Source organism: Cyclopterus lumpus, chromosome 11, assembly GCF_009769545.1.
Source record: "Cyclopterus lumpus isolate fCycLum1 chromosome 11, fCycLum1.pri, whole genome shotgun sequence".
NCBI lineage: Eukaryota > Metazoa > Chordata > Actinopteri > Perciformes > Cyclopteridae > Cyclopterus > Cyclopterus lumpus.
Window position 1 is genome coordinate 5,734,746 of NC_046976.1, and position 27,845 is coordinate 5,762,590.

Here is a 27,845-nt window from a genome sequence, read left to right on the forward strand (position 1 = left end):
TCGGTAATTGGACACTAGGAGCCGAGGAATCCCGTCCTTTCGCAACGTTTCCTCCGCTATCTGCCCGGCGTTTGTTTGCCTCGTGTCGGACCGGAGAACTTCGCGTGGTTGCGTGGCTCCCCCCGCCCCCCCCCCCCTCGCCGGTGTGTGTGTGTTTTGTTTTTCTCTCCCTCCCTCCACCACCTCCTCCCCATGTTCTATCGGCGCGTACGAGGGCAGTGTGTGTGGAGGTTGTGATACACAAGAAGAGAAATGCAGGGATTCGTCCGGTTACAGTTGTACCGCTGAGCGAGCTGCATCTCTACCCCCCCCCCGGCTTTTTTTTTTTTTGTGTGTGTGTGTCTTTTTTTTTTTTTTTTTTTGGGGGGCGATCCCTTCACACGGGACCATGGAGTGATACAACAGGGGGGGGAATAGGACGAATTCAGCCGGAGGAGGCATTTGGATTCAAGCGCGGCGGCCGCACCGACTGGGTCTTGACGCTCCCCCCGCCCCCCCCCCCGGTCAGTGTGGTACCGAGTTTAACGTCCGAACCGGGGGTTTACCTTCCCCCCCGAAACTGGGAGAGCCTCGGGGACCCCTGACGCTGCTCGTCTGGGGGGAGAGAGAGAGAAAGAGTTCCCAGACGGCTGTCGGACAGTTTGTTTTTTCTCCCCCGGTTGAAGAGCTCCATACAGGCTGCCTGGATGAGGGCGACGAGACACGCCGGCGAAGAGAGCCGCCGCTTGTGATTGTGTCCGAGTGGGTCCGGGCAGCACGGAAGCTTTTTATTTTTTATATTTATATTATTAGGCAACTCAATCTCGCCGTAGGCGCCCGTGCGATATGGTGAAACTCTACAGAAGAGGGAGAACGGGACAGTACTTTTAACACACACACACACACACACACACACACACACCACAAATCGCCCACATGCACTGGATCAATTGCTGGATTTGGGAACCGAATACGCAGACGGGGGTTTGGGGATCAGTGGAGGCTGCCGGAGGATGGAGCGGTGTAGCCGGGGTTGGTGAGAGCCTCACTTCGGGCCACTTTGCTGTTTTTATTCCCAAACAACTTGCCCCCGTCGCCAGGACACATGCAGGCCAAAAAACGCTACCTGATCCTGCTCTCCGCCGGCGCATGTCTGCTGCTTCTCTCCTACCTCGGAGGGGTCCAACTTCCAGCGGCGAGCAGGAGCCGGCATGACCGCAGCCGGACCGGGTACCGACCCGACCAGCCCTGGCCGCACTTCTCGGACCCGTTACACCTTTTCTCGCCCGTGGGCCATACGGACACGGAGGAGTACAACCTGCACATATCGCCGCGGCAGAAGAGGGACGGCACCGCGAGCGTCTACAAGGGCAAGCGGTGCCGCGTGGACTCCTGCTTCGACTTCGCTCCGTGCCAACGGAACGGATTCAAAGTGTACGTGTACCCGCAGCAGAAGGGGGAGAAGATCTCCGAGAGCTACCAGAACATCTTGTCGACCATCGAGGGCTCCAGGTTTTACACCTCGGACCCCGGGCAGGCGTGTCTGTTCATCCTGAGTCTGGACACTCTGGACCGGGACCAGCTGTCCCCGCAGTACGTCCACAACCTGAAGACCAAGGTGCAGAGCCTGCCCCTGTGGAACGACGGGAGGAACCACCTCATATTCAACCTGTACTCGGGGACGTGGCCGGACTACACGGAAGACCTGGGCTTCGACATCGGCCAGGCCATGTTGGCCAAGGCCAGCATCAGCACCGAAAACTTCCGGCCCAACTTCGACGTGTCCATCCCGCTGTTCTCCAAGGAGCACGCGCGGACCGGCGGGGACCGGGGCTTCCTCAAGTACAACGCCATCCCGCCGCTCCGCAAGTACGTGCTGGTGTTCAAGGGGAAGCGCTATCTGACGGGCATCGGCTCGGACACCAGGAATGCCTTGCACCACGTGCACAACGCCGAGGACGTGGTGCTGCTCACCACCTGCAAGCACGGCAAGGACTGGCAGAAGCACAAGGACGCGCGCTGCGACAAGGACAACGCGGAGTACGACAAGTAAGTTGGTTCGATTTGGGGGGGGGTTGTTTCTTTGGATGAGCTCAAACTTTTCGGTACGTGATCCAGGCTTCTGGAGCTGTCACACCCCAAAAAAAACGTGTGTGGCCATGTCTTTCCCAAACTGAACATGGCGATTTAAGCAATTGCACCAAATATATAACTCTTTATAAAATCTAGACTCATAAAGCAGCATTATAACCCATCATTGTATGGGAGCCTTTGTAAAGACCCCCCCCCCAAGCTGCAGGGTCACAGTTGACCAGGTTCTTGTGGTCCCACAACGTGGCTGGTTCAGACCCGCCGTGCTCCCTTTCAAATGCTGAGTGAAAGTCTTATCAGCTCCCCGGACAACCCTCCCCTTCCCTCCTTTCCTATGAAGGAATTTAACCCCCTCCCTCCCTCCCTCCCTCCCTCCCTCCTCCTCCTCCATCTCCATCACCTTCCACCTCCACCCCGTGGGACCACGGCGGCCCTCACACCAGGATAATGCAGGGACACGTTTTGATGTTTGCAGCCGTGCGATCGGCAAAGGGCGCAAACACCACAACGTGCAAACGTAGTGAAAAGTGCTCCAGGTGGGAGCTCTCGCGTGGAAAAACTGCTGGAACCGCTCCACTCCGGTGACCTTGTAAAATAAAAAGCAGGAGGCGCTCACACAGTGAAGTTTGTGCGCTCGGACTGGCGTGTGAACGAGTTTGGTTGAAAGTACAAAGTGATTTAGTGCGAATAAATCAGCCGTAATAGGTTAATTATCACCTTCATTCCCGAGCGTTAGTGCCATCCTTCCCACTTAGCCCCCGGGGCTAGTTGATTACCTCTAATTTTTGGAGGTCTACCGTTATGTCAAGGTGGTAATTAATGGTCCCCCCCCCCCCCCTCCCTTGGGGATCAGCAGCTGCAGCTGAGCGCTTGCTGTGTTTCAGTAGCGACAGTGCTTGGTGTCTGAGGTTTACGTAGCGAACCCCTCTGCCAGGTTCATGTCTCTGTGAGTGACGGCGGTTATCGGTGGCCCGGGCCTCCCCCCCACCCCCCCTTCGGAAGCCTGGATGGACTCGGAGGTGTGTTAACGGCACGTGTCGACATTGTTCCTATTAGTGGGTGTGTGTTGGTTTCCCTGTATACACACACACATACACACTTCATGTCACGGTTAAGGGGGGGGGGGGGGGGGGGAGGTGGGGTTTAACCAAACGCACATCGGCATGCGAGGGGAAGGGACTCTTCTTGAACTCGAAGTGAACTCTAAAACATGCCCCCTTTTTTTTGATGTGGTGGAAGAAGAAGGAAAAAAGAGCAGCTCTAACAAAACTTTACGAGCACACACTTGTCTATCCATCCGTCATTCCTTCATCCTCGCCGTCTCTCCCCCGGATGCCTTGGGCTTCGGCGTCACCTGCAGAGATACGCCATCCATTATCTGACATTCCAGTCGCTGCCTGACTGCCCTGCTCTGCCCTGCTCACGGCACAGCCCCCCCCACACCCCTCCCAGCAAATCAGGGCCCTCGTTTTCCTGGCGGTGTCCTCTGCCGTCTCTGGAACATATCTCGGTGAGTTCAGGGAACTCAAGCTCTCTCGCAGCTCTCACTTTCCGCTGCAGTGGGCTTCGCGGCTGATTTAGTTCTGATCAATACCGCCGCCTGTTAGTCATTTCATTTCCAGCATCGACACTGCATTTGATTTCTGTACCCGCCTCAAACTCCATGAATCCATTTACTTCTCCACACAACGCTTTTACTGCACTCGGCATGCTTATTACATGTTGTTTAAGAATTGAGGAGGCGGTGTTTTTTTAAATTATTTTAGATTGCTAGCTTACTTTGTCACCTAGCAACACAGTGAAAATAATACACTTTAAAGCCTTTTTTTTTTCCCTTTTTTCTTTTCTTTGTTATGATTTAGCAGCCTGTTCAGATTTAATCAAAGCGATGCCTTTCATTTGAGTCTAATTCAAACCCTTTCGAGTGCCGGCCCCCGTGCTTTTGCTTTAAAAAAAAAAGCTACCCAAGCTACCTACTGACGTAGCTCCCTTGGGTGAACGGTATCCGCTTCTAGCCCGGCCGGTCTCGGCGCTCTGCTTTCATGGGAGGGCGGACAGGCGGTGGACCGCTGTGGTGCAGACTCAGGAATTCACACACACGTGTCAGAGCAGCTGTTTTGCGGCTGAGGAGGGAGCCTTGCCAAGGCCGGCTGGGCTATGCAGTGCTACACGTACAGACCTGGATGCTCTTTGAGTGGCGTATGAATGCAATGGGAGGGACGCGGGGTCGCTCGGGCCTTCTCTTCTCTCGCAGTCTATGGTCCGCACACATCCATCCACCCTGCCCGACACAAACGCACATGAATATACGCTCCCTGCCACGGCTGGTGGCCATGCTACGGCCAGGCTCACCTTCGCCTCGTGACCTTTGACCTTGTTGCCTTCCAGAGGAATGTTGCTCTCCAAAGGAATGCATCAGCAGCAGGAGGGCAGACTAGTAGCTGGTCTATAGGCACTTGAATCCACTCCCACACACACATACACGCGTCACGCTGCGTGCATTTATTCAATTGATTTTCTTAGCTGCAATAGCTTTCAATTGGAGTCACTCCAGTCCACTTCCATGGCCAAGCGCTGATGAAAGGGCCCATTCACTGATACATTATCCAGTGAGTTTTCAGCACGGCTGACAATGATCCTTGGGAGCAGACAGTGAAAGGCTGTTACAGGCCCGACAATTGGGGAATGGGGGGGGGGGAATGCCACGTTGAGCGTGACGGTAGGCCCCGTGGTGACTAAACCTCCTTTCCTGGCGCACACCTCCCTCCTTCTAGATCTGTAACATTTACTGTTTCCATCTCGGCGTGATCTCATTTTATGGAGAATACACTTATTTCTTTTGAAATAGGAAGTCTTGTTTTGTGGACTTCCTCGTTTCGATACTTAATCATTTCCGGCGCCGAGGTTTCGTTGTCCCGTGTCACCTCGAGAGGGCAAAACGCCATCCACAGTAAACACAGGACGTAAGTATTATTATATTCCACCGGCGAGCAGATTGTCCTGCACAACTGAAAAGTGCATCAACTGTCACGAGTGGCATCATTATATCTATTAAGTGTTCCATTTAAAGGCCGGCTGCACACATAGCTTTTTGTTTGCTCGCTGTTGAGCTTCCCTCTGGCTAACAGCAGCGTCATCATCCCCCATTTAATACTTAACCAGCATTGTTGGCACGTATTGACTTTGTACTTTAGCTACTTCACTGGCAGCCGCCGCTCAAGGTCACCCGAGGGACTCGAAAAGAGAGTGTAAGAGCGATGACGGGAAGTGTGTGGAGGGGGGGGGGGGTATTGAAAGGTAAAGTCAACCGGAGATGCAGAAGATGCCTGGAAGTGTGTGGGTTTTTTTTTTTTTAAGGAAGGAAGGAAAAGCGCAACTGGGTGTGAGATTGAGTGATAATAGTCTTTCGGGGTGCAAGAAATGGGAGAGTCCAGGATTTTTTTCTTCTTCTTCCCCATTAGGAGTCAACGACGGTAACGTCGAACCAAGCGCCATCGCACTTTAATTTTCACAAAGTGCGTCGAGTGGTCATGAGAGGGAGAAAAGAGGAAGAAAAGCCGTCATCCCTTTTTTTAGTTTCCACGTCTCCTGCTTTCCCATACCTTCCCTCCCTTTACTTTTTGGTTTCTTTACTTTCCCCTCCCCTCCCCTCCCCTCCCTCTCCTCCCTCTCTCCCTCCCTCCTTCCCTCTCCTCCTAACAACATGGAAACACTGATGTGATTTAGCTGGAGATGGCTCTCCGCCACATTTCCATTTCCCTTCTCTTTTTTTTGTTTCTCCCCCTTCTTTTAACGACGACGCTGCGGTTGACATTTTGTTGACACACTGCCACAGACTGGGAGGCAGTAGCCGATCTGGGCCAAGTGAAGAAAACCAGCAACACTTCCTCTCCACCGTATCTCAGTAAAAAACTATTCTGAGTGGGACTACCGGCATTCACCTGAACGCCGCCGCCTGATAGCAGACTCCCGTCGGAGATTATGGAGAGTGCCACAGTCACGTTTCCATCTCGCAGGAGAGGGGCGTCGCTGCTCCCCGGGTTGCCATTGTTTGTGTTTCGGTGGTCCGAATTAATAAATCATGAATATTTCATGATTGCCTGCTCTCCATTTTAGTCCCAAGCTCGTGATGGTGAATGTTAATGATGCGGAGGATAATAAGTTTGAGGGCAGTGTTTGTGTGGACGGATTTTAGGCGCGTGACTTCTTATCAGGCCATCCATACTTCTCACATACCCCCCCGACTTTCATTATCTCAGTCTCCCTCCGGCCTCATTTTAACCGTCTCGTTTGTGCTTTCCAGTTGCGTCAGCCTTGTTTGTTTTTTATCTGGGGCGAGTCACTGTGTCACCGTTACGTGAGAGAAGTCAACTTGGCAGTATATGTTTTTTTTTGCAATGGCTCCCGTCTGGCGCCGCGTCTGTTTCTTCTAGAACTGGTGTCTCTCAGCAGACACAGTCTCTGGTGATAAACCTAAATGAGGAGTTACGATCTTTTTTTGTTGTCGGATCGATCATATTCTTGATTAACTGTTTGGTCCACACCCAGATCCAAAGGCAACGTCTTCAAATGTCTTGTTTTGTCACCAGCTTTGCAAAATGCAACAACTAACTTGAGTTTACTGTCCCAGCAGACACTCGCACGCTGTTCATTTATTTTCTGTTAGTCAACTACTCTATTAATCTTCTAATCATTCCGACTCGACTAATCTCGTGTGTGTGTGTCTGCGTCTCAGTCTTTTTGCGTGAGTTCGAGTGCACGCAGGATGGCCGGGGTCGAGACCCCGCTGTCTGTCCCCTCACTGAGTGACGAAGGCAAAGCCCAACGCACTGACCCACATTTCATTGAGGGATTACCAGCACAGCCAAGCTGCCCCTGGCCTGGTGGAGGGGGGGTTGGAGCGAGGGAGGGAGGAAAGGACCTCCTCCCAGGCCAGCTGCCAGCTAGTTGGTGTTGAGATTGATCAGCTGGGATGGTCCCCACCACACACACACACACACACACACAAAAAGAATCGATGAGAGGCGTTAGCACAGCAGTGGGCCGGCCCCCCTGGAATCATTTCCTCTATCAAAAGTGGCCCACTTCCACCTGTTTGGAGAAAACAACTGGGTCCGAATGCTTGTTGTGCTCGCCAAAGCGGTCATTTAAAGAGTGAGTGGATAACAAGGCATCAAACCTTCTTTCCTCCCAACTGTCAGGAAATGTTTTACAGGGATGAATTTATAATTGGCACTGACACGGTAGTAAAAGTCGTCCCCACCCCTTCCCCCTTTCTCTCTTTATTTTGTGTCACTCTTGAAGCACCATCATCCTTAACTAGTGCCGATACGGTAAAAAGTTTGCATGCCGACAGGTGAGTGAGCAGCAGCTCAGTTTGTTTGGGAAGGCGAGAGAGGGCGAAGCCGATTGGGTTTTTGTGATCTCAATTAAACCAGACACTGAGGCAAAAAAAATGAATAAATGATAAACCGGTGATGATCACGTGATTGGCTTCTCATTAAATTCCTCGCTGAGGAAGATGTGTCTGCAGGTTCTGGAGAGTACGATAAGTTCTGACATCTGTCCTTTTTTTTTCCCTTTTCATTTTATGTCGAGAGACAAAGTGTTAACAAAAATAAAAAATCTCTGTCTTCATTTCCGTGGCAAGGGGCATGCTGAGACAGGGGGCAACTCTGCTCCGAGCACACTCCGTCATTCCAGCATTCCCACGTTCAGCTGCTGCAGTGTTTTGAAATTGTTGTTGCATTTTGACGCATACCTGTACCGACCAAAATGTCTATGTTTGCGTTTGAATGCATAAGAAATACCCGTGGGGAAACGACAACATGATCTGAAACGGGGTTATCTCAGAAAACTCCGGCCTGTTCTGTGGCGGGTACACACGCTGTTAAAGAGATCTGCACAGACTCATCGGTGTCGGCAGTCGTCGCAGACCTCGCCTCCCGTGAGCTCCGTGACTCCCTCAGGGCGTTTTACAGCAGCTCCGCTGGGGAAAAGGAGGAGAGTAGTAGTAGTAGCTACTTTTTATGGCCCCAAGAGGCCGTTCAGCGAGCACCGACTGCCGGCACTTCAATGGTGACGGCAGCTTGCGCGTTGACCTCCCTCCCTCACTTCTCACCGCCACGGGAGCAAAAACAAACACTCAACCCCTCGGCTGGTATTCATATTTAAATAGTGATTGGCAAAAGGAGGAGGGAGGGTATGGGGAGGGCTAAGGGTGAGGAGGTGAGGTGAGGTGGGGGAGTTGAAGAGAGCAATAGCTTAAAAAAGCATTATGTCACTGAAGAATGTGTGCCTGGCTCAACGTTTAAGGGGCCAGGACTCGGAGGAGAGAATGGGGGTTTTGTTGGAGCAGATCTGGCTGATGGAAGGGCTCATTCCCCTGGCCAGTTCATCATGCTTTATAGCTCTCTTTGACTCCCACTCCCGTGGGGTGTAAAAGTTGGGGTTGGCCCCCGGGTGCTCCAAAAGGGGTCCTATTGTACCAAAGTTTGCTGTCTTTCCAGAGGGATCCCTTGTGCCTTGTTGACACTGCAGCCTTCCCATACGGTCCCCTTTCACTCCCTTGTGTGTCACTCCCTCTCCAACAACCCCGACTCTCCCTGTCCGCCGTGGCCTCTCTTCCTCGCGCGCCTCTACCGCGATGGACGCTGGCGGCTACAACAGGCAACAACAGCCGCTCTCGCAGCCCCTGCCATCGACAGCCATGTCCTGGTTTGGCAGAGTCCACGGCCCTTCACGGATCGGCGGCTGAGCCAAATCTAACTGGAGGAGGAGGAGGAGGAGACGGTTGCAAGGGAAGAAGGCGTCTGGTCTCACCGAGGCGAGTCTCGGTATGTCCGGAGCGTGGGCGTGTGATTGGAGGAAGGAAAGAATCATTTTGATGTTCCGCCGATTCTTCCCAGTTTCCCCTGACAGTTTGTTTGGTGGCGTTTATTCAAGAGCTTGACGGGGCCTCCTTTTCACCTTAAGGGGAAGGAAGGAGTGCATGGTTGTTTTTTGGGGGAGGCAGTGTGGGACAAAGTGCAGCTTCTGTTAGATATTTAAAATTGACGCCCACTCTCCTTCTCTCCAATTTCTTCCTGCCTTTTCTTCTCCACGCTGTTCCCAACTCACATTTTCACTTCTTGTCTTTTTATGCCGTCTCTTCTGTCTCGCACTCCCACCGCCTGAAAGAGCCCACTTACACAACTCTTTAATTCTGCATGCATGTGGAAAGAGTCCGGAAAAAAAGAAGCTCGCCAGCGTTGGCTCTGGGCCGTCTCGTTGCGTCATAGACGGAAACATTTTAAGAATAAGGGCATTTTATTGTGAGTCATTTCCTCAGCGATTCAGTGGTTTAGTGGCATCTTTCAACAGCAGTATGTATGTATGTGTGTGTGTATATATATATATATGTGTGTGTGTATATATATATATATATATATATATTCCTGTTTAGCTGATATCCGGCGGCCTTTTCTGCCTTTTTCTGTGGCTCTTATCACCAAGCAGTGGGACAATCTTCCCGTTTCAGTGGCTTTGGTGGTGTCTATCCAACCGCATCCCTGCTATCAAAGCAACCCCCCCCCCCCCCAAAAAGGAAAAATAGAGGAAAAAGAGCTTCAGTGGCAACAGCCAGTGATCCCATCAAGAATCGGAGGCAGTGAGGTAAAGGGAGAAGAGAGAGAGAGCACCCCGCTTTGTTTAGCAGCTCGACGGTGTGCGTTTCCTTTTTCGCGGGGGTTGAATTTAAGTGTTTATTTCCCCCGGAAAGTTGTAACACGACAGCACTTTGTTTTTCCAAGCGCCTGCAACTTTGCCTTCGCAGCTAGCTCGCTCACTCGGCTCTCCGGCTGTCTGAAAGCGAGACAGGTGAGCGTGGCGAGGAGGGGTTCTTCCAGATGCTCCGGCTTCTATGCGCTATAGGCGGCTCCCCGTGTCAGATTGTAACGGGTGTCTTTTCCCCTTACGTCAAGACACATTTCCGATGGATGTGCCAGTTGCCTCTTGGCTATAAATTCATGGAACCAGACTTAATTAGCAGTATTCATTATCAGCCACGGTTGAGATGCACTTGGGGTTGAGTGGACTTCAGTTTAGGAGTTCCTGTACCAACTGCAAATGTAGGAATGGCACCAAAAAGGATACGGGGGTGGGTTTTTGTATCATTTTAGTTCACGCCAGAGTTGTCCCTTTTTAAATGGGAATACATCACCCACAAACTGGCCATTCATTTATAAATGACTCTCCATGAGTTACTTTGAATTATTGAAGAAAGTGACACCCTGGCTTACATAGAATCATAAAAAACGTGATACGTCGTGGTGATGTATTGAGTGGCTGGCAAAACAGGTTTTAAATAGTGAGGTTTTAGGGTTGTGATCCCCTCAAAGTGTTTTTTAGTGTCATCGCTTCTATATTGAGGTGATGGGTCAAATTCTCCTCCGGTTTTGTGTGTGTGTGTGTGAGTGAGAGAGAGAGAGAGAGAAAGGAAGCTCTTCTATTTGCTTGTGGGCCCAGTGTAGAGTGTGTGGGGTATCTGGTGACTGGAGACTATTTGCTCAGAGCTACATAGCTCGCTATCTTTAAACACACACTTATACCCGACTGGGACCTTCCTTTTTTTCCAGGAGCTTAAGGAGAGCCTGAGCTAATACTCTTTGAATATACCTGCTATTTATTGCATGCGTGTCACCTTTTTCCTTATTTAGCATGTGTATTTTGTCCCGGAAAGCGGAGGAACCCTCTTCCCTGTCTGAGTATCTGCAAAAGGTTTGCACTGTAGCCGACCTGGGGACAGACTGAAATCCAGACAAGTACGTGTTAGGTTTACACTGCAGTCCGAGGTGTGTGTGTGTGTGTGTGTGTGTGTGTGTGTGTGTGTGTGTGTGTGTGTGTGTGTGTGTGTGTGTGTGTGTTAAATCGTGCAACGACGGCTGCATATGTGCGTTGCTGTGCAATGCTGCCGGGCCTTCCCCCTTTAGCAAGGTAGTGCTGATTCAGTGGCGCCTCCTTCCATTCCCACTTTATTTTTTATTTTTTTCTCCCGCTTTCCTCGGTGAATGCTCGTCTTTTTAAGCCGTCAGGCAACCATCCCCCTGGCTGGCTCCTGCCTCCCTGTACACAAACACACACATGCACGTACACACACACACACATACTCAGCAGCATCTTGTTTGGCCGAAACCCGGCGCTAGCTCTAACTGTGGCCGCTCATGTGGAACCCCCAGAAGCTACAACACATGAATTATGTATCAGCAAGAGGAGCTTCTTCTTTCTTTTTCGTCATGTTTTTTTGTGGCTCTTGATATTAGGTAGCGTGTCCACATATAACCATGCAGACGTACAGTGCAGCACAGGCCATACCATCCTTGTAACGGGAGCAGTCATGCTCAGGATTTCACCAATATTTTCACCAAGCGGCACGCTTTTTTGATTTGGAGAACATTTCATTTGAATTCCATCCAGGTTTAGAGAGTGACCTTGAAGGCCTGTTTTTTTTTTGGGGGGGGGGGCGAAGAGTGTTGAAAGCTGAGTGAATTTACCGAGTTCACACGGTCGGAGGAGCAGAGGGGATTCATTATTCAATAAATTGCATTTAATGTGGAGGATGAAGCGAGACTGAAATGAGCCTCAAAAGCCTGGTGGCATCTTTGGATGCTGATAAGCTTTTTAGGGGACGACACAGGAGTTTTTTTTTTTGGGAACTGGAACAGACGGACTACATCAACCCCCCCCCCCCACCACACACACACACACACACACACAAAATAGATGCATCGCTTCGCATTTCCCAGCTGCCGTATATTTTGGGACGGCTGAGGCGAGTACATCTAAGGGCTCTGCGACGCGTTTTTTAAATCCCTTTTAAAAATAAATCCGGAAACCCCCCCCCTCCCCCCCCAAAAAAATCTTAAGCATCTCCTTTTCTCATTCCATCTATTGTAATAACTTGATCCGTACCACTTGCATATCTTGACTTCCTCCACGGTTTGATCAGAGCCCGTTTCCACTCGTTGATGTTGGTGATAAAGACGTCTCCCTCCGCAGCAGCACTTGTGTTTAATACAACGAATTCTATTACACCAACTATAACTGCGGATCAGACGCCGGCATGGTCTCTGTGGTGCACGGAGAGATGAAATGGAAGGGGGAAAGTTGCTCCGGTCTGTGAAGCCTCTCGTAGATTTTGCCCGGCGTCTGAACCGGTCGTCACATCTGACTCGTCTCCTTTTCATGTAGCACACGCGGCCCCCTCATGGAGGGCTACTGGTGCACGGATGCCTTACAAACAGCTCGGTGCAGCTGTGATCAGAGTCCGTGCTCTGGGCACGCAGAAAGAGAAAAGGCCGCAATCGTCTTCATTACACGTTGGGAGTTTGTGGCGTGTTGTAAAATAAACAAACATCTGCACCGTCTCGTTGAACCACTTCCACCAGTGTGAGACTGTTTCTTCTCCTCCTTTGACTCATTTGAAGCTAGAGCTTAGCTCCTTTTACAGTGTTTCTTTTTACTCCAAATTGTGTTTTAAAGAACGTCTGCCCCTGTTTGTTTTTTTTATTATTTATTTATATATATATATATATATATATATATATATATATATATATATATATATATATAAATCTGCTCTGTTGAAGTCCTTTACAGACCAACACTATTCATGCTGGCAGTGAAGCCAATTTGCCACACGTGCAACACTTCAGGTCAATAAAAGGTTTGGATCGATTTGCGAAGGCCGAGGACCAACTACCCAGAATCCCTTTGAACCAGAGCTGAGGTATACTGTTGTATAGCCTGAGCTACTGTGGGGATTTCTACGAGTGGATTTGAGTTTCCATTGGTAAACAGTTACGCAGCGTATGTTGAGGGCTTTCGTTGTGAAAGGCAAGAACGGAAGGCGTGGTACGAGCTGCACATTTTGGAGTACAGGGCCTCTATGTGTTGTACACGAAAGCGAACGCTTTGGCTAGCTGTGTTTCGCCCAACGTGATTGGTTGATGCCTTTTTATCTTATTCTCGGAAGGAAAAAAAAGTACATTGCTTTCTCACCGCTGCGTTGACACAGAAGACAGTTCGAATAAAAATATATCGACTTGCAAATGAATGGCGCGCGCCTTTTTTTAGTGGCGCTGTCTAAAGCACACGAAAGGCTCGACTTCTCTGTTCAGTTTTTCAATATGGCCACGTTCAAATGTTTCCGCCGACTTCATCAGCACTTTGAGTTTACATGTCGAGGTGAGTTACGACATTTAATCCCCACATCTGTGTCGGAGTGTGCACTCGCTCTTCTGAGTGCGTGAACAGGGCGGAGAAATCTGTGTCAAACGCTCCCTGTTCATCAATAAAATATGGCCTTATCAGTGGAGACGGTGTTGGTCCCTCATCCTGTACTCTTAATAATGTATTACAACTTCTTTTATTTTTCCATAGTAAATTCCCGTGTGTCCGAGTTGGGGTCAGCGCCACTTTTTTAAAGCTAACCGGATTGAAAAAGGCGCCATTTAGCGCCGGCTAGCCCGGCTATCTGCTAATCACATCAACGCTGTTAACATCACCTGACGTCTTGAGGGGCGGCTGCATTATACATTTTTACCACTTCACAGGGTGTTAAGTCAAGGGGCACTCAGGATGCATATTTTATACGCTGCACTTTCAGATTGTGATTTTGCCTTTTTTTTTGGAGCCACTCAAATGTTTTTTTCCACATATCTTTTCCTTCATTCAAACTCATAAATGAACTGTTTCTTTTCTTACTTTTTTATTTATTTTTATATGTCACTTCCTGTTCAAACCTTGAAGGGTGTCTTCTTTTCTTCTTCAGATCAGACTGTTGGACTAACCGCGCTGCCTAGTTAAAGATTGTCAGATACCATTACCCAACGTAACCTTTATCAAGGCCACATGTGTCAGGCTGACGCTCCTTATCAGTTAGTTACTGCACGGATGGATGCGCGTGTGAACACACACACACACACACACACACAAACACACACACAATAAACATGGATTACAGCGACTAAAAACCTGGCCTGCCAATGAAAAGGCTTGTCCGTCGTGCCAAGAGCAGCTGGTACCCCCACCCCACACCCCACACTCGTTTGTAGGTGCGCTCCTCATTGGTTGGCCTGTCTCTCCTGTCTCTCCATGAGTCTTCTCGGTCGTGGTGGCATTTCTCATTACTGCATGGTAATTCATGCTCTTATTTGCCGGCACGACGTCGACGACGAGGGGGGGGGAATTGTGAGCCTGCATGTCTGCGCACTGAACCGTGTGAATGTGAAAGATCCTTTTTAACTGTACATGAGACCTTTCGGTACGTGATCAAATCATGTTTAGTTCCCTGTTGTTACGGAGCACTTACCATCTCAGCGGAGAGCCCTTCCCCTCTGGATGCCCCGGGCTTTTCCCTCCCAGGAAAGTTTCACCATGGCAAAACGAGCTTCGAACCTTAATGGGTTGTGTTAATGGTTCAGTTAATCAGACGGCAGGAGCACATTAACCATTTATGAATCAATATGGCAATCAGCGAGCGCGCATCCTCGTCACTAAGAGCATACAAGGGTAATGTCGGGCCGCTCATCAGTGTCTTCCAACAGAGTTTTTCATTTCATGTGGAGATGAAATGAAAAACGTCCCATGATGCTTTAAACACTCTGACAGGGCTTCTACCATCAGACTCTGTGGAGGGACATTGGAACTTTGTTTTTTATGCAAGACATCTACATTTTCACATTTAAGACAAGCCAGCATTATGTTTATCCTTCTCATTTCCTCCCCGCTACATCTCACTGCAACTTATAACAATAGACACACTTACCCCAGTCTAAATATGGGCCCCAGCTTCAGAAACGCCTACCATTTGAATGTTTGCGTGTAGTTGACGAGACGTGCGTGACGTTGGCGGTCGCACGTCGTTTCCAGCCGCTGTGATTGTGACGCGGGTGCTGACGGGATGGGTTTGTGGAGATGTGAATGGGAGGTGTGAAGCGGCACAGACACACACACACACACACACACACACACACACGCACTTTGCAAACAATAGCTGTTGTGGCTGCAGGAAGGAAGGTGAACATGTTTGAATCAGAGAATGGGGGAAATGACAAAGGAGAAGCCGCCGAAGGTCTCTTCTTCTAAACAAACTGCTTTATGTTTGTAGCGCTTTCTCACGCACGTCCATCGTCTCATAAAAAATAAATTATATATATATATGTATATATATTTCTTGAGGCACATTTGGCTGTTTGCTATCCCTCATTTTTTGCCTCTGATGGCCTCCAATTGCTTGACAACGGCAACCCTTATTATAGAACCCTGAATTATATTACACTTTACCCAAATAGATTAAATACAGCTGTTGACTTCCAGCGTGTTCAAAGTATTAAAAACCGGTATTCATATTCCTTTTTTTTGGCGACCAAAATAAACTGGGGTGTCCTTACAAAAAAGTTGGTTATTTTGGCCGAACTTTTTATGGAGTTTTCGTCTAATCTTGCTAGAAAACCTGACCTTGCGACACCCTGTTTATACTGGTGTTTGCTTGCAGCACCGCGGTCACAAGCTTCCCGAAAACACACCCGATTGGAGTCCTGACCGGTCTAAATCTTCCGCTCCCCTATTATCCTCCCATCAACCTCATCCCACCTCTCTAAGTGGAGCTTGGCTTGTTGGACGCACTTGGTCACCGCGCAATTATGCGACGGGAAAAGGGAAAGTGCGTCGGGGGCTCGAGGTAGCCGAGTGGCCCCGCCGGTCCCGCGGTGGCCTGATGGAAGAACATTTGTGGCAGTAATTTAGCACATGGGCGCTTCCGCTGCAGGGGTTATTGTATCCGTCACGCTCGGCTGCGACCGCGCCGACCCCCGCTTGTGTTTCCAGGCCCGGCCGGCTCCCCAGGAAACTCGCTGGCCTCCAACAATAGACTGCGAAATGAGACACGTCAGAGAGAGAGAAGGGGAGATGGTGGAAAAGAGGAGATTAACAGCGGGTGGAGGGAAGAAAGAGAAATAAACCGAGGCATAAAACAGACGGACTGACTGCACGCACACAGAACTACACACTGTGAGCCTGTGGCGCTGGGCGTAACCAAATGTGTGGTTATCTCTGCGTCTGCAGCCCAAATATATACAGAACATAGCTTGATAATACATAATACATTGAAACTTGGAGAACATTATTTGATGGGGGGGAGCCCGGGGGACTGAGAGGGGTTGGTGTGCAGGGGTGTCAGCGAGGCAGACCACACGAGGCCTCCGGGCTCGACATAAACAGAGAGCATGTGTGTTACTGAACACCACCAGACCACAGAGGCTGTGTGTGTGTGTGTGTGTGTGTGTGTGTGTGTGTGTTTGTGTTTGTGTAAAGCCACAACATTGCGCAGGCCATCAGCTGTTTCAGCCAGTGTGGTTGGAGCTAACCTCAGGGTCATTTGGATTATATTTTTTCTTTTGGGGTGGGTGTTCTTTTCTTTCTTTACTTGAGCCAGGCTCTGCCTATATTAATTAAGATGTAAAGAGGAAATCTGGCCTTCGGAAGGTAATTCTTGCCCATTTTTGGACCAAAAGTCTCAAGAGCCTGAGCACATTTCCGTGGTCGTCTCAGAACACTGGTTTAAAGAGCTCGCTTTGATGACTTACTTTCGCATATCAGAAGACATCAAAAACGGCTTTAATTGAATCGTTGTTAAGAAGGATACATGGCCAAGAGACGAGAGACGGCTGTCTCTATCGTGCGGATCTTCAGAGTGCTTTGTGTGGTCGTTGTTTTCCTCTTTTCCGTATGTAGCCACATCGAGGCAATTAGCAAATGGCATTACGTTTTTTTTTATCTCACTCGCCGCCTCTCGCTCGCCCACACTTCCTCTTCATCTCACTTGTTTTTGTAGACTAGACAGGCAGACGGCTACATAACTCCTTTCAACATACTGGTAGTAGCGGTACCCTGCTTGCCTACTTTCCGTCTGAAGCACAAGCTTGACACAATTGGAAACTGCAGACTCCACTTGGAACTACTTTGTCAGGAGGTACCAGTAACCAGTAACCACGACCCAGGAACCAACACTCAGAGCAGAGTTCCTAAAACAATTCCTAAAAAGAAGAAAAAAACTTCAGCAGAGCTAGAAATTGGTGAGCTGTGGAAGGACGAACCCCATGGAAGCATGAAAGGAGTCTTGGAAATTACCGGGGAGATTGTTTTATGATGAGAATCCAGAGCAGGAAGCAAATGGAGATTCCTCCAAAGAACACAACGACATGCAAGCTCCATTGAAGACACACACACGGGGAACATGGCACAGAGATGAGTTCAATGACTGAAGGCGACGTTTCCGTTTCCGTACTCAACATCATGACTTACTTTCAAGTTTCACGTTGGTAGGAATCGTCTCGTTACTTAAAATTGATTTCCATCAACTGGACTGCAGCCAATAAACTCGGCTACAGCGTAGCTCGGTCCGAAGTATGTGCTATAAAGGCTCCAAAAAAGAAAACAGTAGTAGAGGAAGTAGAGGTCGCGAGTCGCCATGGCCATTTAACCGCAGTTTGTACCACCTCAAGCGAGCGTTTGGTTTCATCACATTCTGTCCATTTCCGTCTAGCTTTTCGAATGCGATACGTATAAACATGTGAATTAAAAACACACGACTGGGTTCCATCCAGGGTTCGTCGGGGAAAATATGCTGGAACAGCACGTCGACATTTAAAGTATACAAAAAGGTACGACATGTCAAACGGAGACAATAGTCTGATATTACGTAATGGATCGGTAAGAACTTCAAAGTCTATATTCAGCCACAGGATTTGGCATCGCTGTCATGTGCAAATGAATTTCATCTTTTGGCGTGAGGACAAATGAGCCCTTGGTAAAGAAACAACCAAATATTTTAGTGATGCCAAGCTGCCAGTCTTCTGCTGTTAATGATTGGGAACACAATATCTCCCAAAAATGTTTTAGCTGCCCTAATCTGCCTGTTCTCAGGCTCTTTTCCCTCCATCAACACCAGCGTCCTGTGATGGAAAAACATCTGGCCTGGGTGAACCGAGCGCCGCGCCAGACAGAAATTAGCCCGGTGTCTCGAGGGGCGAGCCGAGGTGCGGACTTGTTCGCCGCCGATTGTTTAGCGTATCAAAGGATGCACGCTGGGGGAGGGAAGGAGAGTGGAACCCTGGGGCCCTGTCGCATCCAGAGCCCTGACCCCGTCCCCAAGTTGGCCCTTTTCTCCTATCGATTAGTTACGCCACGTCACCGCCATTGTTCCCCGGGCTTGTCCGGGGAATCTATGTCCTTCCGTCTCTGGTACAGTGCTTCCTTCAAAAAGCCCCCAGAGAGAGACGAGTCTGAGCCCCTCGGCCTCTCCATTGAGAAAAGCTTTTTAGCCAGCAGTGGCCAATAAATGAATGACTGAGGGGAGGGGAGGGGAGGGAGAAAAGCAGAAAAATGGGGTTGAAAAATGAGAATTTGTGTTACCATCTACATCCCCCGCCCCCTTCCCTCTCGTCCTTGTACCTCGTCTCCCTACCTAACCCTCTTGCACACACACACGAACGAACACACACATTTTTTTTTCCCGGCCGGCCCGTCACTCACTGTGCCGGAAAATCCGACTTTCTCTACAGTCGGGGATCAAAGCTCAAAGCTTGGCGCAGCCGTCGTGTGAGAAGTCACATTCTTGGGCTTTTGGGCTGATCCGCGGGGACCCATCCTTTTCTTTTTTTCACCGCCCGGCAGCAGAAATAAATAGTTGCTGCCGCTGCTCCAGGAGAGAACACATCCAGCACTCTGTCCCGCGTCTCCTCACGTTTCCACGTAAATCACGAGTCGCAAAGCCCCGCTTGTGAGTCAGATTACTCCTCACAGGGCCACACCTGAACCTACCGTGACCTCTCTGGCAACGGAGGAAGAGGAACTTGGTGACCTGAGAAGACAGTGGCATATCTCAGCCAGGAGTGATCCAGCGGGAGGAAGGATGACCCCCAGAGCGTCGGTCGAGTTGAGGTGATTTCTCGATTTCTCGCATTTATCAAAGGGAGGGCGGCTGGCGTCGGGTTTCCGAGGTCACGGGTCGTAACGAGAGGGGAGAAAACGTGAGCGATCCGATGGTTTCCCACGTCTAGCTGAGGGGTTCGGCTGCTTCAAGCAGCTTCACGGGCTTGAAAGATTTGTTCAGCAAAACCTCCTTTTGTGCCCCCCCCCCCATTCATTGCGTCACAAAAGCGGGTTAATTGCATGAGCGTCCAAAAATACTTTTTGGGATTATCAGAGCACGAGGTGAAAAAAAAAATAAGAGAGAATTATTACAGAGAGGGGGAGGGGGGGAGCTTGGTAAAGTTTCACTGAGTATGAAACATAAAACATCAAGCCGCCTTCATCCATTCAAAGCTCCATTTCAAAAAATCTATTTGTTAAATGGTTATCAGGTTCAGTTATCGATCGGGCTGCAAGCAGCTGTGGGCTCGCTATAATGCAGTCGGTGGCTTTCTGCCGCTGAGTGTGGGAGATGTGGAATGGTTCTGGGTTTTAGCGCTTTGTAATGTTGGCGTGTGTTTAAATATATCGCCCCCTTTTTTTCCTGACTATCTTTTCTTTATTATTTTTTTGAGGGGGGAATAAAACGGTTTCCTCGATCCTTAAGCCGCCGGGAAATGTCCCCTCTTTCTCTCTCCTTCTGTTTTTAATCTTCTTTTCTTTTTTTTCTTCCTTTTTCCTCTTCCACAGCATGACATCCAAAAATAGACCTGGACAAAACAGTCCGCTCGCTAGCTGCATGACTCAGAAGACAGAGAAGTGATGGGTCGGGGGGTGGGGGTGGAAAACGTGCGAGCGGGGAGGGGAGCGAAAGCGAGAAGGGCGAGCGAGAAACAGAGCGACGCCGACCCATCACGATGCACTCAGTATCCCCAGCAGCCGCCTGTAAGCCCATCACACTCGGACCTTTACTGTGCCGAAGACAGAAAAACCACAATATTCTCAGCTCTCCATCAAGGTAGAGTTTATTATCCAATTACCGGCATATTGTCGGAGAGAGGGAGAGCGGCTAAACATCTTCTCCATTCAATTCAGAAACAGCCGAGCCAATATTTTCTCATTAAGCTCTTAGCTTGAAGCGGTTCCGTGTGGTCCTCCGACAGATTCCTGTTTTGAATGCGGCTAATCCGATTCCCTTTTTATTTTATTTTTTTTGGGGTCCATTTGTGACGATGCATGCGTAGTAAAACTCGTCACTAAAATGAGAATAGCTGGTCCACCTTAAATGTCAGCCCACCTTAAGTATGCCTCAGGGCCCAAGTTGTTGCCAGCTTCGGTAACTCGTTAAATCTACTCATTAAGTTACTCCCTCAAGGGGTTTACTTATATGTGATGCATTTGAGTTTAAAAGACATCTTTAAAATACATTACACATGTTTCTAAATGTCCTGGTATACCGGAGTACCTTGATACCTTCCCAAGCCTAACATGCAACAAAGGCTCCCACGGCTGGAAGGGAGCAGCGCTATGTAACTTTACCTCCATGTTGGACTCGCCTGAAACTGCATCTGGTTTCCTACCAGAGAGCTGCAGCTTTTTTTTTTTTTTCTCTTCACCCTTTCGACCTGCGAAACAACCCGAGGCTGCACGCTGCAGCTAGCCGATTGCCAGCCGGGAGGCCGCGTTTATATAGGCCACTAAATCCGCCTTTTTTATTCCAGCTATTAAACACACCTGCGTAGAAAACGCACCGACGGCGAGATGCTGTGAGCATCATCGTATATAACGGACCGAGGAGAGGACAGAGGAGGCTGGAATCGCCAAAGAATGACTAAATCAGGAAAGTAGCTCCGCAATCTGCACATTGTAGTTGTGATTTGATGAATCGCCTAGTTACATACGCAACAAACAAACCAACAAACCCCAAAAAGCTCCTCCGCTGGTATCTGCAGTGAGCCAGTGAGCTCCTCTTTGGCCTTATTAGCTGATATCTGCTGTCATGGCGATGTGACACACACAGATGCGTTTTAGACCTCAAAGTTCAAAGAAGTGAATGGAGACGAGGTAATCGCAGAGGCTGCATCTGAAAAGGCTCCCTTGTTCCCTTGTTCCTCATTCCTCATACACCGCTGGCTGCGCCGTAGGTGCTCGCTACTTTACATGCCAGACCTAAATTTAAGGACAGTTGGTAATCGTCGTCTCTGACGCGCGTACCGTTGAATTGTGGGATTGTAAGCAGATATGGGATGAACACTGCTTATTGTTTGTTGCATTGTGAGGAATATTTGTGGGCATTGTACAGCGTGTAAATTCCACACCGAGAATTTGGACACTCAAATATAAACGGAGCACTGAAAATATATATTTATTTAAATATGTTTATATATATATATTTTTGTGTGTGTATATATATATATATCCCTTTTTTTAATAAATTGCCAGTCCAGACAGACGATAATACATAAACTATCAGGTAGAATCAGGCCCCCAAATGTGATGTTAATGCTGCTAAAGCTGTTAGCATCACATTTGCCATATTCTGTGACCAACATCTAACGTCAGCTGCTGGGTGACCTCAAGGTCTTTATTTGAGGAAGTTATGGAGCTATACCCGGTGGTATGACGTCACCTGGAACAAAGGATTACGTTGGCCAAACATCAAATATTTCCACCGCCGCTGAAGTTGAGGTCCGTCTGTTGCCACCCGAATGCTCCGCAGGGGTTCTGGAAGCATTCATGAGAAGCCTTCTAACCATTCAACAACTTTAAAATGTGCACATTTTAAACTGATGTCCGTGTTTGGTTCCAAGACTACACAGTAAATAAGGAGGGCTTTTCCGGTGATCCACGACGTGTGTGTGTGTGTGTGTGTGTCCGTCCGTCTGTCTTTGGCTTTTAACGTCCTGAGGGACTGCTGCTGAGAGTGAGCAATTCCTCCCAGACCTGAGCAGCATGAGGCCCGATGCTTTATATGTGTGCGCTGTGTGTATCCCAGCGTGTGTCTCTGCTATGAGATGAGAAAAGCCTGTGTGTGTGTTTGTGTGTGAGGGAGAGAAACCAACCACACTTCTACAAAGCAGGGGGAAGCTCTTTGCCTTGCAACCCATCAACCAATGCCCACACACAAGGGGAGGGGGGGGGGCATGTATTCAGTATCCTGCCTCCATCCCCCCTCCTGTGTACTGTATTTGTGGAGGACTGTGTCAGGCTAACTTACCTCATGGGCCCAGTCGATGGGCAGCAATAGAGTGGGCCTCGCCACCACGCTCCTTCAGAGCCCAGATGTGGAACAATAGGTGGTGTTTTGGTTTTTTTTGCCAGGGGGAAGACGAGGACCCAGACACACGATATTTAAAAGAGGAAATTAAAACAGAGGGGGGGGCGGGCTTCTGTTGTGGCCCTGGCACAAACTGCTTGGTTGAATTACTCGGTTCAATGTGCTGCTGTTTTCCTTCCAGGAGAGGGTCGGGGAAATGTCAGCTTTCACATTGATTATTAGCGTGGGGGCGGGACGCGTCGCTTCTGTTCGCCTGGCCAAGGCGTCCTTTTGTGTGTTTGAGATTTGCTTCACTTTTGAATAGATGAGATATTGACCTCTTTGAAAAATGAGTGTGGAAAAAAAAACTAAACAACAACAACACACACACTTATGTGCATACCAGCTCCAGTGTGCAACCCTGACTCCTACGCAGAATGTTCAGTGCACCGCTGATCGGCTTTGTTAGATATAGGGTCATCTTGGAGTCTGTTGATGTCGTCTTGAACCACGCACACAATCCTCCCTGAACCGTGTACGCATCAGTGTGTAGCATTTAGGGGAATTTATTGCCAGAAATGAAATATAATATCCGTAAATGGGTTTTTCTTTAGCGGATCATCGCCTGACAAAAAAGAATCGCCGTGTTTCGGCTGGCTAGGAATGATCTGTTTGTGTCTCCATCGGTAGCAGGTCCTCTTCAGAGAGTCCGCCATGTTTAAAAGAACATTTAGACCAGAATGGACACAACTAAAAACTAGCTCCAGAGAGAGGCGTTTGCATTTTGACGTTACCCGAAGACCACCGAATGCCACTGGATCCCACACGCCGCTCCTTTTATAAGCCGGCACGTTTTTAGTTTGCTCGAAGCCGCTCTGATCAATATTTCCATATTACCAAATCCTATCGAAAGGGACCGGTCGCAGCGATGCAAGAGGAGACAGACGGATGTGAATTCGAGAGAGAAAAGTGTGTGTGACAGATAACTGTGTGTGTGTGTGTGTGTCCCTGCGTCACATTTGTCTGTTTGCTCTCACGCCTGCTGACAGCCACCAGTTCTCAAACAGTCCAACGAGGGATCGACTCTGTAACGGCCCCTTTGATCCCCCCCTGGTGTTGTTGTTGCTCTCCCCCACCCCCCCCTTAACTGTCTTCCTTTCTTTCCTGTGAATCCGCTCGGAGAGCCCTCGCCCTTTCATCACATCGATATTTAAAGCCACCGTCCATGCTCCCCTCTCCCCCGCCTCTGTTTTCATCCGTGTGTCAGGAACAGCGTGTGCGTTACTGTGTGTGTGTGTGTGTGTGTGTGGTAGCTTTATTGGTGCTGACGGGTAGCGTTGGCGAGTCCGAGTGCGTCGCGGTTCTCGGGTGTCTTAATGCGGACGATGACAGCCCAGTGACACACAAGGCACCTTTTTGTGTGTGTGAGAGTGGGTTTGTGTGACGATGTTTTTTTATTAACTTCAATGCAGTTCGACGACCTTTTTGTGCGTTTTTCCATCTCTCTTTGCTTTTGAGTGAGCGTCAGTCAGTCTAACCCTTCACCGCCGGTCATGAAAGTGGTCTTGAAGTGAATTGTTGTTGTTTTTACTTCCCCTGCCAAGTCTCTTTTTAAAGCCCCACTCTAGAGTGGATGTACGCTATGAGGCTGTGGGTGCTGGGGCAATGATATGCTCGACCAATAGATTTTTTTTTTTTACTGATGGAAACATTTTATAAATTTAAGTGAGGGGAAAGAAGAGTCTGTGTAAAACATGCAATAAATTAGACGGCAGTTGGAATTCTCCCAGTTACTTCTGCTTTCTTCTCAGACACCAGACTGCATTGACTAAAAGCAGAACACGAGTTTAATTACGTCTTTTCATAACAATGGGAACTTATTTGCTAACGTTGACTAGCGCTCACGTGCTTCACACCCTTATTGCCGAGCTTAGTCCGGTAGCCTGCGTCACGGCTTGTAGTTGTAGTTTGATATTTGTTAACGTTTTTTTTTTTTTTTTTTAATGAAAACACAGTTTTGATACTATCATGTTTCTTCTTCGCTTTCTTCTCCTGCAAATATTCACACACCACGTTATTATCTTTCTCCGCCGTAGCTTTCATTGCGAGTCCGCCAGTCCCGGACTGGATTCAGATTGCCTTTTGCTCGGGTGATTCACCGGGAACAATCACTGGTTCCCAGAGGCTGCTTTAAAGGACGGATCTATGTGCCTTCTCTTGCCACGCCTCTCAAATGGAAACGCCCACTCAGCCGTGAGCAAGAAGCCGTGACGCAGACTACCGGACTAAGCTCGGCAATAAGGGTGTGAAGCACGTTAGCAAATAAGTTCACATTGTTATGAAAAGACGTAATTAAACTCGTGTTCTGCTTTTAGTCAATGCAGTCTGGTGTCTGCAGAAGTAACTGGGAGAATTCCAACTGGCGTCTAATTTATTGCATGTTTTACAGACTAGAAGGAAGTGTGTGTGTATATATATATATATATATACACACACTGTATGTGTAGCAGCGTCATCATGCAGGTGCATACCAGACGCAACCGAAATTGTACGAATGTTTGAACGTGAATTTAAGGAACGCCCCTGGGAATGATCTGAAAACCTCGACAGAAGAAAAGATCAAAGTAAAATAATAGACTGTTAACGCCAAATTATAATGCTCTGTTCGCTGAACACTGCCCCTTTAACCACGGTAACCACGAGTGTCGGGTGTGAAATCTTTTCACGATTTCCAAACTTCCGAAAGCTTTAAAACACGTGGTAACAATTACGAACGCATTCCCCACCCTTGACCTCGACACCTTCACCCTCACTCTCGCTACATAAAAGGGCACGGCGGCAACTTTTGTTAAACACACACACACACACACACACAGACACACACACACACACACACACACACACACACACAAAGTGTTTTCGGTACACAAAGTGAATTAAATCAAGCACACCTTAAGCAGTTCATCCCATTTGGTTTCCTGTGCTCTCTCTATCTCTCCCTCTCTCCCCCTCCTGCCTGTGTGACTGCGGTCTGACCCGGTTTAAAAAGCCTGTGACTCACTGTGGGCCATTGTCGGTCTAATCCCAGCCAGCTTTATTTGTGGGAGCATGTGTATGGCCTCCGTCTGGGCTTAACGTGACTTAATGCCGCTGAGAGCCAAGCCACTTCTCAGCCTTTGATCTGCGGTGGGAGCGACTGCGCGGTTAAGACACTCAAAAGACCACACCGTCATCTTTCGGGAAGTCTCCCTCTCCCTGTTTAGTCCCCCCCCTTCTCTCTTTCTGACAACACTCGCATGCTTTTAAATTCACCGCTAAGTGAAAACCCAGCCTGCCCGGCTCTCTTTTCTATCTCTGTTTTTGTTTGTGTGCCCCCCCCCTCCCCCCACGCGCGCGCTGAACCGTCCTTGGCTAATGCGGCCATGCGGTCGGCCGCTTTTACACGACATGAGCAGACGGTGACAGAGACGGCTATAATTTTTTAAATAACATTTTAAGACTTCCTCTCCGTTTCCATTCCCCCCCCTCCCACCCTCCTCCTTTTTTATTTGACTTTCCAGTCAGACAATTTTATCCCCCCCTGTCCCGTCTCAATATGGGAGACATGTCAGACATCTGCATACATCCACTCTGGCTCTGGCCTATACTTACCAAGCGCATAGAGCATCACGTTTCCCCCGTCTCGGTGTCTCGCATTGGGAACGCCAGAACGGGAGTTTTCGTCATCATCTCGAATTACCCCCCCAACTCCCTCTTTAACCGGCACCCTCACGCGCGTAATCCTATTTTCATTCCTCCTTAATTTCATCTCCCCGCCGTCTTTCTCTCTCTCACATACATATTGTATTTCCCCATATTCCTCTCTTTTAGTTGTCGCCTCCCGCGCATGCATCTTGGCACGCCCGACACAAAGGCTCCTTTTCAGTCTGATTACTTCGGCCGTGCTCCAGAGTTTATTTTCCTTTTCCCTTTTCACGCTGCACCGGCTTTACCCTCCGCGCCGATTAGTCACCCAGTGCTTTTACCGCTCCGGGTTTTATTATTTTATTTTAAAACGCTTCCAAGTTCCCTCAACGCTGGCGCTCCCGGCCATGCCAAGAGGGCCGAGGTTAGCGCGGGCCACATGATGTAATGAAGCCGATTATTTTTTTTATTTTTTTTCAAGGAGGCCACCGACACGCGTTCGGAGTCTCACATTAACAGCGCGACGGGGTGATGATGTTATGTACAGCAACCAGATGAGGGCCGTAAATGTCTGCCGCATGAGTACATAGCACATAGCATTGGCTTTTACGATGCCTTTATCCCCGAACGCTCCGAGAGTCAGTCAGGTGCAGCTTTGTGTGTGTGTGTGTGTGTGTGTGTTTACGCCCTCACTGGAACGGGCAAGCTCAGTGTGTGTTGACATGTGCAGTCAGCCGTCAGCTTGTGTGTTTACCCACGGCCCCCGGAGCACGACTCCGTCCACAGGCCTTTGTGGGCCGGAGTCACAGGACCCAGGAGCACAACAGGGACCGAGGGCTTGTGGTCCATGCGTTTGGTGCGCTGGGAGGCGAGGTCATTAGATCAGAGGGAGAGCAGGTGGTCGCCGCCTGCTTTAGCCTCTGCTTGGAGTGGTAGGGGTCGAAGGTCAGGCCCGGAAAAAGGCTGCTGGCCCAGAGCCAAAGACATTCCGGCATTCCTACGCAGTCTAAATCGGAGCCAACACTGCCTCTCCCTGGAGATCAATAGGAGAAATGTTATTTAAATACAAGGTGACTGTAAGGGGGGGTCACACACACACACACACACACACACACACACACACACACACACACACACACACAACAGCCGCACTGCTGACAGCAGTCATCCCTCCCCAACACCCAAAAAAAAAGAAGCTTTTTCTCTCGCCCCAGATGACACCCCTCATCATGAAGTCTTTCTCAACTCGCAGCTTTGACTTGACAACTTATTAAATGATTTACATCCTCACAAAATACTGAGAAAAAAGAAATCCCCCCCACAGAATATTTTAGATTTACTTCAGTCCCAACTGAGTTTTTAAAAGGGGGTGATGAATTATTCACTGTGATCCACTTGTCTCTCTATACAGCTCCAATCAGACCAAAATGACTGCTAAATTCTAAACTCTTTTATGATACACATATATATTTTTTGGAGACTTTCAGTAGAGTTGACCTTTTAACCTTCCACCACTGTCTGATGGTTCTTCACCATTTAAAAATGAAAGACGCAAAACTTTAAATATCAATATCGTTCCCCTCGTGTAAAAAATAATGTGCCGAGGGCAGAGCGGAAGAAGTACTGAACGATGTCTAAGGGTTGATGGTGACTGCGGGCGAAGCAGACCACGCTGTTTATCTCAGTTTTTTTTTCCTCTTGCTGATGCTGGATCAGTTAATCAGATGTGTATCATGGTGAAATGCGTACACGGCGTTTCCCCCAATGCCTATCAGCCCTTGTGGAGATTTAAGTGTGAGCTCAGTCGCCGCGTCAGCTTTCTTTTCTTTTTTCTCTCAATGTTGAGCTGTGATCGGGCCCGACCCCACGTGAGCCCAGTACAGAG

At 49.0% G+C, this 27,845-nt stretch overlaps 1 protein-coding gene across 1 annotated transcript in view; it reads left to right on the top strand.

The window, feature by feature from the left end:
• The first annotated feature begins 352 nt into the window (after positions 1-352).
• ext1b (exostosin glycosyltransferase 1b) overlaps positions 353-27,845 on the top strand; it is a 90,846-nt gene continuing 63,353 nt past the window's right edge. The window contains 1 exon segment of the mRNA XM_034546092.1: positions 353-2,028. Coding sequence (XP_034401983.1) covers positions 1,085-2,028 — 944 coding nt within the window. The 5' untranslated portion in view covers positions 353-1,084.